Source organism: Lissotriton vulgaris, chromosome 9 (assembly GCF_964263255.1).
Source record: "Lissotriton vulgaris chromosome 9, aLisVul1.2, whole genome shotgun sequence".
NCBI lineage: Eukaryota > Metazoa > Chordata > Amphibia > Caudata > Salamandridae > Lissotriton > Lissotriton vulgaris.
Genome location: NC_141697.1, coordinates 1,225,753,002 through 1,225,765,046, shown reverse-complemented (window position 1 = coordinate 1,225,765,046; position 12,045 = coordinate 1,225,753,002). Strand labels below are relative to the sequence as shown.

Here is a 12,045-nt window from a genome sequence, read left to right as displayed (position 1 = left end):
GCGCCCGGGGGCGCTACTAAACAGCGGAGCGCCGAGCGCTCAGTGGGGGGCAAGGCAAGCCCGACAGCAGAGGCCACAGACCGCGCCGTGAGGGAAACGGCCAAGACACCGACACCAGCTCTCCCAGCAGCGCCGTGAGGGCAACGGCCAGGGACTTCACTTCCCAGGTGCCCCGGAGTTTCACCGGCGCACCGGTGACACCACAGCCTGCGCCAGGGGGCGCTACTAAACAGCGGAACGCCTCTCGTCCCGCGAGGACGCGCGCGGGACGCGCCGGGCTAAGCCCGGGCAAAGGGCGGGCCCTCTGTGGCCCTCAGAGGCACAAGGAGGACGGGACGGGCCACCACTCCTGGCTCCAGCTTTGGTCAAGGTACAGTCAAGCTCCTTTTCCTCCATCCCTATTGTCTTGAACTGCTTATAGCTGTCATCAGGATAACTGTACACAGTCACTCTTCTTCAATGTCCATCTGGGAAGAGCTGAATGCCCTCTGTGGCACACACTATATCCCGGATGCTCTATCCCCCCCCACAGTGTCTCGAGACACTGCCCAAACTACCTGGTCTCCCCAGGCTTCCCCCGTTACAACCCTCCCTCCATCCTATACATGCAGCCCCTCAGTACCCGGACCCTGTACAGCCTCATCACCTGTGGACAAGGCTGAGTCTCGATCTTCACTTCAATCGTCTCTTCTGGCCCAAATTGAGCGACTACTTGATACTGCGCTCTCCCCACTGGTTGCTAAAATAAATGATTTGGGAGATAGACTGTGCAGGATTGAAAAAACGGTATCACAGTCATATCCACCGACTAGAAACACTGTTACTCCCATACGCTCTTCCCCCACTAATACCCACAAAAGGCCTACGGACAATGCTCCCAGGATTTTACAAACATGTGATTCCCCTGTTACACCATCGTCTCAAAGTGATCACAATATCACCCGTATTCATGAGCATGCCCCACAAAGAGCTCCTGTGATCGCACCAGATAGAAGGCATTGCATCGATTTACCCCCCGTAGCAGCCCCTTATGTCACCATTCTCTCTGGGGTCCCTGCTCTCAGACCAGGAAAACGTGAACTGCATCGGGACCTTCTTAACAAAGCCATTTTTTGGCTCAAAAACAATAGACCATTACCTTCCCTGCTAGACGGTGGGATACAGAGCGTCAGAAGGGTGGGGTGGCTTGGTCATCTGCCCAAAAATGTTCCGGGGGACTTGATTCTGGTTAGGTTTAAGGACAGGAACACTGCCCCCTACTTGCGATCTATCCAGCCAAAACTTGGTGATGGCTCCATTCGTATTTGGGACCTTCATGACTTTTACCCTGGTCCTCGAGCACCGAATTACAATAACAGCGGGTGAAAAAGGGGGATTCTGTGTATTGGGGTTTTTATTTATAACTGCTTACATGCTAAACTATTTTTAGTTATTTAGTTATTTTTAGTTGGGTCTTATCTCTTTTTTCTTTTAACCAGGCAATGTTATGCTGAGTTATTTTTTACCTGTATGTATTTTATTATGTTGCTTTTATGGCCAAACGCCGAATAAAGCTTATTTGAACTCGAACTCGATAAATATACACATTTCAATATATAGATGCTAGTAAAAAAGTTATAAATATAAAGAAATACAATTGATCCATGAAATAGAAGATGCATAAAGTGAGGGAAAAGTTGAAAGTCATGAGGGAAATTGTTAGAGAATGAAATGTAAATACATGGACGAATAAGTGAATAAAGGAGTGTATATGTGTATATATATATATATATTCCAGTACTCTATCTTAGGAATCCACTCCACAACAGGACTCAGATAGACAAGCGCGGACCCAGTATTTCGTGCTTTCTTCAAGTTTTATTCAAAGAAAAAGTTTCGCCTGCATCAGTATGCTGCCATGACGCGTTTCGGTCCGACCTGGACCTTGATCACATGACGTTATAAATATAAAGAAATACAATTGATCCATGAAATAGAAGATGCATAAAGTGAGAGAAAAGTTGAAAGTCATGAGGGAAATTGTTAGAGAATGAAATGTAAATACATGGACGAATAAGTGAATAAAGGAGTGTATATGTGTATATATATATATATATATATATATATATATATATATATATATATATATATATATATATTAGACTTGGCTGTCTCTAGTTGGCAGAGGTATACACTTCTGACAAATAGGGACTCACCTCCTCTAGTTAGGGCAAGGGGATCACACACTTAGATAACCCCTGCTCAGCCCCTTGGTAGCTTGGCAAAGCAGACAGGCTTATCTCAGAGGCAGTGCGTTAAGCATTTATGACCACATACAGTAATAAAGTGAATACACCACAAATGGACATGACACAGTAATATTATAAAAATAAGGATTTTTATATAAGGCTTAGCACAAGACCAAATAACGGCAAAAATATACCACAATCTTAATAAATACTCTTGGAAGGAAAAATAATAGTTCAAGTGCAGTTTCTTCTTAGCACAAAGTCTTTAGTAACAAAAACAACTCTTCTTCTTTAAATCACAGTTCTTGGCAACAATGTAACCCACACTGGAGTCACACGACGTCGAGGCAAAGTTAATCCAAAGGGTTCGGCGTCGACCGCGAGGCGCGCTACGTTGAGCCCGGAGTCGCACAGACCCCCACAACACAGTACCTTGGAAAAGCAAAGCACACAATGATCAGCGGCGTCGAGGTGTCCGGCGTTGCGTCTTCGGCGTCGATTGAGCCTCGGAGTCGGGGCGATCTGCAGCGGCGTCGACAGATGTCAGGCAGGAGCAGCGCTCACGAGGCGAAGCAGGATACGTCGTCGTCGTCGTTGTCGATGATGATGTTGAAAGAGTGAGCAGCGCTCACGGCATCGAGAGGGCTCGAAGTCGATGCGATCAGCAGCGGTGCAGACACAGGGTCACTTGGAGCTGGAACCGAACTCGTTACTCACTGGCGTTGCTGCTGGCTTCGATCGGGCCCGGCGGCGAGAAAGCGGGACACTGGAGCTGTTACTCACGATGTCGAGCTGGATTCGGCGGCGTCCGTCGGCGTCGAGATTGCTGGATTCTTTCAGAGGTGCTGGATTTTCAGGTTCCAGCAACAAGCACTTTTAGCAGATGAAGTCCTTTGGCCCTGTGACTTCAAAAAGGGGGCTAGCACTCTTGCAGCCCTTGGAGATTTTCTTTAGCAAAGTCTGAGAGTACACACACAGTTCCTCTCTCCTGGTTCCTTGGCAAAAATAAAGAATCAACTGCAGGATCCCCCCAACAAACAGCACTCTGGCAGAAGGGGTAGGCAAGTCCTTGGATCAGCAGGCTTCTTGTCCTTGGTTCAGTGTTCCTTGTCAGAAGTGATCTAAATTCTTGGTTCAGGGGTCCTTCTCTTATACCCCTTTTTGGCTTTGATCCCTTTGCCCATGCAGGGGAATTTCCCAACATCCTGGGTCTGTTGTGGGTGGAGCCAGGCAGAGGCACCTGGCCTATTCACTGTGCAGGGCTGGGTCCTCAGACGCCCAGCAGGAGGTGGAGCCAGCATTGTCACTGGCAGGAGCAGAGCTATCGGCCTCCTGGTAGGAGGTGGGGCCAGGATCGTCCCTGGCAGGCACAGAGTCATCAGTCGCCTGGCAGGAGGTGGAGCCAGCATTGTATCAGGCAGGGCAGGCTATCAGGAACTACTCTCCCCCTACTCTCAATACAAATGCACCACTCACCCCACACTGACTCATTCAGACCTCTGGAGCCACCCAGCTCCTGTCACACACACACCAAACCAGCAGAAACCAGAAATAGTTTAGACAAGAAAATAGCCACTTTCTAAAAGTGCTATTTTCAAACCCAGAGTCCAAAAACCATCCACACAAACGGATGCGTGATTAAACCCCGAGTTCAGGGATACCAAACTCGACATTGCACCATGCTCCCCGAGCCAGCTAGGATTATAGCATTAATAACCCCGGCAGCCCATTCTAACTAATGGAGAGCAGGTAACCTCACAATAGTGAAAAACGAATATGGCTGTAATTCACTATTAGGACATGCCAACTTGGTCAGGCTTGTCCTACCTTATGCTTACAATGCACCCTGCCCGTGGGCCTACCATAGGGGTGACTAACATGAAGTTAAGGGAAAGTTTTAGGGACTGGCAAGTAGGTGTACTTGCGCAATCAGCGTGACAGTACCAGACTGCAGGTAGGTCTAGCAATGGCAGACCTTCAGACATATTTTTACTAGGCCGCTCTTGTGGGTGGCACAACATGTGCTGCAAGCCCACGAGCAGCATTTGTATTTACAAGCCCTGGCACTCCTGGTGCACTAGACTAGGGACTGACAGTAAACCAAATAAGCCAAACATGGAATTCAATCAATACAGTAATTTTACATAGGGAGCACTTGCATTGTGGCACTGATCAGCAGTGGCACAGTGCCCAAAGTGATATACCAGCAAAAACATTGTAAACAGAGGAGGCAAACAGAAAAGAAATGGAGGAGAGACTCAAGCCAATGATGTCAGGTATACCAATATATATATATATATATATATATATATATATATATATATATATATATATATATATATATATATATATATATATATATATATATATATATATATATATATATATATATATATATATATATATATATATATATAACCTACTGGCGGTCGCCAGTAGGTAGTTATAGTTAGGATTTTTTTCAATGCAAAATCTCAAATTTCTATTGTGAATAACTTTGTCGCCGGTTGACGTATCTGCCTGAAAATTTCCTCAAATTTGCCTCACGAAGCTCCGGTCCTTCCTTGAAAGTTTGGGGGGGGGATTCGTCAAGCGGGGGCCGAGATAAAAGGGGGGTCCCAAAATGTGTTTTCCCCATGTTAATTTCCATAGGGCGGTCGACCTCACTTTTAGCCCGAACGGCTGAATGGGTTTCCACCAAACTTGGCAAAATTGTAGGGACTGGTAGCCCGATGTTCCTTTGTTTTGTCTCAAGAAATGTGCTCCAGTGGTTTTTGAGTAATTTAGGTTAAAAAAATATATATATCTATGGCCGCGCCCCGGTACGCACACCGGGGCGCGCTCCGGGCGCACCACGCGAGGTGCACACGGAAAGCTGATTGGCTCTCGGGTGTCTGTAAACTTTCGAAACAGTTTGGAGCGGCCGCCATCTTGTGTCTCGGTAGGATCGAGACACAAGAGGTGGCAAAAACAAAGGGGGAAATGACCATAAGGGGGCAGAGTAGACCCCCCTGACCCCCTAGGTTTGATGTGGGGGCTATAAAAGGGCCCCGCGGGGCAAAAACCCCATTTTTTTTTATTTGCGCAGGGGGAGCGCCCGGTACGCGCACCGCGGAGCGTACCGGGGAGCGTTCCATGGAGAAAAAAGAATGATAGAGTTTTAAAAAAATTTAGCCTTTTTTTATAATTTGGAGGTAGTTCTAAAAAGAACTGTTTTTTTTCTTCTTTTTGTTGTTTTATATTTTTTTATGTTTTTTGAACATTTTGTACTTTTTTTTGGCTTTTATGAACTATTTTGTATTTTTTTTGTTATTTTTATGGGGAGAAACAAAAAACAGGGAATTGAAAATGGTTCAACTGGAGTAAAAAAAAATTAGGAAAAAATCGGGTTTTTTGGGGCAATTGTGGTTGTCACCAGCAAGGAGGATGAGCTTTAGGCTCTGCTCACCATAGGAGATGGTCTTACCACAAAAAATACATGTGACCCTAAATTCTCCAAACCGTGGTTGTATGCAAGGGATTGTCTCCCTTGTCTCTGGTCCCGATGGAGTGGGTTGTTTTCGTTTGGAGGTGCTGGGTGTAGATTGGGGAGGGTTGCTGGCCAGTTCTCTCATCTCTGCGGCAGCATAGTTGTTCGGATGCTTGCGCTGCATGTGCCTAATCATGGTATTATTCCCAAATGAATATTTTGTATTTGCGTTACCCCTTGAAAGTTCCATGTCACAGATAAGGCAAGTCACTTTTGCCGCATTCACTTTCTTTTTTCCCGCAGGGATGGAAAAAAACTCCCATACAATGTGTGGCTTGGGTTGGTAAGGGGTATTGTGTTCTTCCAGCCCCCTCCTCCTCCTCCCCTCCTCCTCTTCCTCCTCCTCCTCTTCTTCTTGACCACCAATGTGATAGTGTGGTGGTCCTCTTGGTCGTGGTGGTGGTGGTGGTGGTACAGATGCTCCAGCTGATGCTGCTACTGTAGCCATTTCAAAGTTTAAAATATACCTCAAAGATTTCAAAACAGGTCTTCCGCAGTCAAAGCACAAAGTCAGAATAAGGAAAAAAGGTGGGGGCTTTCTTCATTTGGAAAAAAAAATGTCCTGAACCAATGAGAAGTGTTATTTTCAGGTCACAAGACCAGGGGTTTCATCATTATGAAACGAAAACTGTTCTGCACCAATTAAAAGTGTTATTTTCAGGTCACATGACCCGACGCGCTTACGCGACGCGCCCGGGGGCGCGTCGCGTAAGCGCGTCGGATGCTTACGTTGCGCGATCGTATGCGCTCGAGTGCTTCCGGGTGCGTTTACACTGTGCGTATCACGTGGACGCGGCTACGTGGTATGTCACAATGATGTTTTCGGCCGCGGCTTTGGCGCTAACGGGACGCTCCCCAGTGCGCGACCCGGGCGCTTTAAAAAACTACGCTTTCCGGGGCGCTCACCGGGGTGCGCCCCGGGAGCGCTCTAGGGCAAAAAAAAAAGAAAAAAAATATATATATATACATTAAAAACATTGTTTTAAATACAAATATAATATAGGATTCATTCATTTTCGAAAATATTACATTTCATAGCTATAGACATTTGCTATTAACAAAACTTTGAAATTCACTGAAAAAAACATAGGTTTCGGGCCTTATATATAGTTAGAAATTAGCATTTAAAAAACCTATGATATTCACTGAAAAAAACATAGGTTTCACACCAGTTATAGTTAGGAATTAGCATTTTAAAAACCTATGAAATTCACTGAAAAAGCCATAGGTTTCACACCCGTTATAGTTAGGAATTAGCATTTAAAAAACCTATTAAATCCACTGAAAAAAACATAGGTTTCACACCAGTTATAGTTAGCTGGAAATTTTACTGACATAAAACCATTGAAATTCCCACGTTATAGTTAGTTGGACTCACTATAACTTGCGCGCCTGCACTGCACTGCTGATGACGTCACATATTACATCACTCATGACATGGTCAGTGACATCCAGCTAACTATAACTGGTGTGAAACCTAGGGTTTTTTCAGTGAATATATATATATATATATATACACACACTCAAATAGGGAAAGGAAAAGTAAGGGTAAAAATAAATAAGTAAATACATAAGTATAACAAAGTGAAAGAATACATAGATAGATATCAATATAAATATAACTATACAAGTAATTAGAATTGAAGTCATCTTAACAATCACTAGTCACGCCAGCTACATTCCATGCCATTGTTTTTTGCCCAGTGTGCCTCTCCATGCAGAGACCAGCCTCTGCCCTGCTCCAATAGAAAGCTTCCTAACAGCCAAGTCCTAGCAAGGTAGTCACACCTTTCTAATACAGTTAAATAGAGTTTCTCTTGTTCTCATTAGTCTGTCAAAAACCTAAAACTGAGAAAATCTCAGATCATGGTCCCTTCTAATTTATGTTTTTGCAATAAACTACTAACTAGCTGAAAAATGCTGGAATGGAATGGCTCCCAGATTGCCAGTGGCTGAGATTAAATCAAACATTTCACCAATCCCTCTTTACCCTTTTTATTTTGAAACTTCATGTATTCAAGTGCCTCTTGTATAGGCCAAAGTTGTAGTTCTGGCCCTGCACTGTAAAACAGCAGAAGTTTCTAGAGAACACTCCTGGAACAGGAGCTCACTTTATGAGCCTTAGAAGTAATATCCAAAAATATTCTACGGCTCCAGCTGGCGGTGATGCTTGGTGCAACTGATAAAAAACTGAGGAATCTGATTCCTGCCTTCCAGGACCCCACTCCCTCCTTTAGCAGCCTCCAGACAAAAAACATCTTTGGCAACCAGTTCTTATTTTTATATATATATATATATATATATATATATTGAATACTGCTGTTACCTCTCCCATCGACTGTTGTCTTTTTCCCATCTTTATTTATGCAGTTTTCATACAACATCATGCTTTCTCACTGCATCCATCAGTGGGTGCGGACTATCTCTTTTAGTTTTTAAGACATAGGTCACAAATTATCTCCTCCACTCAGCCGCATCAATCCTAAATTTCACACATTTTTGGCATTATTTTTGTTTGTTCAGATATTTATTTATTATTCATTTATCTGAAAGATTCTTGGAGTGATCCATCACTTGGGAGCATGTGGGCGTTGGACCCCTAGAAGAACAGATTACATGTAAGAGTGGTAGTGATGATAAACGTAATTGCACTGTTAACACAAGTATCCGGGAGGGGGAATCCACCATCTGAGAGTGAAAAGATATATCTGATCTCCCGCCAGGATATTTGCCTTATGTTATGTTATGTTAATTACATTTAATATAGCGCACGACTCACCCTAGGGCATCTCAGCGCTGCCTAAGTCTGATTCTGTATATCTTATTGCAATGGGAAAAAATATTAAAGAAGATAGTGTCTGGAAAAATACTAAGAAAACAGTCCTCATCTGAAGGACTCCTGCTCATCAGGAAAGTATGTTCTGAAAAGATGAGTTTTAATTGTCCACAGAAAGACATAAGGCCTAGGTTACTCTTAAATTGTTGGGGGATGAGTTCCAGGAGCGTCAGCTGCACCTGAGAAGGGATAGCTTTGAGCATGTTGTGTTCTGGATGGAGGGCACTACAAGAGTGCCTTCTACGTGAATCTCATTTACCACCGGACACCTTGCACAGGTCAGGGAGGTAGGATGTAGGGTTGAGAGGTAGTGGCTTGTGCATGAAGCATCCCGTCTTCCGCTAAGAGCCAAGCTTGATGGAGGTGCCTGAGATCATAATCAGTTCTTGTGGGTGAAAAGAAACTGTCTTCGAATGATGCCTTCAAGCGGTGAAGGGATCACTGGAGCTGACTGGCCAGGACAAGTCCAGATACAATTAAGAGTCCAACTATCTTTAGGATGTTAAAAAAGTCAACAAATATTGTTCTGGCAAGGGTCTTCTCTAAAGAAACATTTAAGCTATAAATGCAAATAGATGAAATAGTAACACAGTCACTAATGCTTTTTCTTGTCTGCGGTCCTGGTGCACATTAGCTGCTGGGGTCAGCCGGCTACGCGATGTGATTGGCTGGGGTGTTTTTTAAAAGCAGACAACCCCTGGTAGACTGTTTTGCATGTTTACTCCATCCTTTGCCATCCTCTTTCCAAGAATGCTTTCCCCATCCTTCCCACGATAGGGAGAAAGAATCAGGAAATTATAGCTATTGTCAAATGGTGCCTTCTCCTCTCCAATTTGAGTCACTCTTGGTCTTACAAGAAAGGGGCTGGTGCAAGTGGACAGGTGGGACGGGGTGAAAACTGAGTATGGAAGCCAGAATATCGAAACCTGAATATCGAAGCCAGAATATCGAAACCTGAATAGTGAAGCCAGAATATTGAAGCCAGAATATCTAAGCCAGAATATCCGGAGAGGCTAATATTAAGCAAAAAATATTCAATTCAAAATAGTATAGATTTTCTATACCTGACTTCACATATATGTACCTAGAAAATATATAAATCTTCAAGCTACATAGACGTGGAGTTAAGAAATGTAAATCTACACATCCTCTATATGTACTTACCTTTTGATATTTTGGTCTTTGACATTTTGTCTACGATACTCTTGCACCACAATATTCATGGTCTCAGATATTCACTAGAGCAGTTGTATCAGATGTATTTACACTAGAGTACAACCTTAACCACAATCTCTGAAAGACACTGAAGATAAATCTTTGTCAAATCTATTGGATGTGTAAATGATTGCTTCCTCTCTGTTTCTCAAACCTGAGGATAGTGTTAATATATTCTGAACTCTATTGTTTCTGCAGATGTGAAACAGGAAGTTGACAGCTCCAATGACGTCAGCAGACAGACAAAGCAGGGAAAAAGACAGATGACATCAGGGAAGAGTGATGTGGCGGTAGATAATACAACAACGAAGGTGCCAAATGAATCCAAAACGAACCCGCCTAAGTCTCACTCAGAGGGTTCTTTTGTGGAACCACCCACTGCAGCTCAAGAGGGCTTGAACAAATTAGTCAATTTACACCCAAGTTATCTGCGAAAATTTGACACCATTATGAGGTCTGGAGTCAATGTACAGGAGCTAAGAGCCAGGTTCGTCACTCAGCACGGCACCGCCTCATCACTGGACGAAGAAGCCAAAACTAGTGAGCCCATATCTCCTTCTAAGCAGGTTCTTGTCTTCCCTGGAGTGCACACATCACCCAGAGAAAAAGCCCTGCAGAAGCTAGGCCTTCTGAAAAAGAACCAGACCAATCTCATCCCAACCTTCTCTGCTGAGGTCCTTGCTAGCCAGGCCGAGGTGGACCAACCATCAGCACCGACCACTCAACACCTCCACCGTGCCTGCCAAGATACTACATCCTCCTCCACTGCGGATTCCGGCAGCTCCTCTTTGCCTACAGATGACATCCATCACCAAGAAACGTTTGAAAAACTGAGACTCCTTCAGCTTTAATTTGTGTGTCTCAAAGTTATCAGAGACGGCAGCTGATTCACGAAGATCTTCCTTAAGTCATCGACAAGTGTATGTCTTTCTAAAGTCATTGTTGCCCTGGGTGGTACGCTGTAATGGGACATCTGATTTTAAAAAAAAGGCGGACATCCTGTCTGCCCCAGCTCTGAAATTCTCTCTCATTGTCAGGGAGAGGGAAGGCCACCTTTCCAGTGGCATGCTGGCAAGGGAACAACTGCCACACAACTTTACGCCTGCGGTTCCTATCGACAAAGAACAGATAGTGGATGATTTGGAGAAGGAAGCTGATAACTTAGCAGCAAATGCAAAATTGTGTGAACAGCCCACAGCATGGGTGACAGAGATGTTTCCTCTGCCATACCAGTGGTTTAGTCGGCCATCTGCCCACCCTAAACCTGCTGCATTGTCTCCCCTTATATTTATGTCTCTCAGCGTGTAGGGTCTTTGTGCCAAAAATCTTATAGTTTCTCCCTAACTGATCAGGGTGTCTCCTTGTAAAGAGAGGTCTCTCTTGCAAGTCTGGATACTGCTGATTCATTTTCCTTCTAGGTGTAAGTTATACTTGTGGTTGGACAAAGATGAAACTTACACTTGGGTAAGCTGTGCAAGATTATCAAAGGTGTAAGTATGCAGAATTTGATCAAGTAATTTCCTCACATGTGCTAAACGTTGACACAAGTACTATTCAACCTATTTTATACATGTTGCATTTCATAGGCATTATCAGTGGAGTCATCAATTAATTCCTATGCAAATGAGATGAACACCCATCCAGGTGTACCCAGCTGTCTGCTCATAAACAAGTGCAAACATAATAGCCACCCTTTTCAACACATGTAATCAGCACCTGAAGGATACAGGTCTAAGTGGTGCCCAATGTGTGAGAAGGTACACACACATTTTCACTACAGAAGTGTAAGAAAGAGATGGGTGTCGTGTTAAATACTTTGAACTAACCCATTTTTTGTTTTACAAAAGTCATCAATAAAATAAATGTCCTAATCATGTGCATTCATGAAAAAACACATATGGGCTAGAAAACCACGTGCAAATGTGTTTCATGTTACCAGATACTCAAGCCTGTTTCATTAAACTGGAATAAATCATCCCTGTTTGAGTAGAAACATTTTGTCAATGATGTTGTAATTACACACAGGCTAGATCTGGCTTCGGCTACGAGTATTTAACTCCCCTCTGTGCAGCCCAGCCTAGGAAAGTAGAATGTGTTGCTTGGTTTAGTTAAGATATGGATACACAATTTGAAAATGCATGTATTTTCTGAACTCATAAGCTGATATTTGTAGAAATACTTACATTTCCCAAAAAGATTTGATGCTGATATTTCAATGATAAATTATGTTGCATTGG

General features: G+C 43.7%; 1 protein-coding gene across 1 annotated transcript in view; it reads left to right on the top strand.

Moving 5' to 3' along the window:
• Positions 1 to 11,801, top strand: part of LOC147693107 (uncharacterized) — a 61,041-nt gene extending 49,240 nt beyond the window's left edge. The window contains exon 4 of the mRNA XM_086939361.1: positions 10,007 to 11,801. Coding sequence (XP_086795487.1) covers positions 10,007 to 10,659 — 653 coding nt within the window. The 3' untranslated portion in view covers positions 10,660 to 11,801. The remainder of the gene's footprint in view (positions 1 to 10,006) is intronic.
• The last annotated feature ends 244 nt before the right edge of the window (positions 11,802 to 12,045 follow it).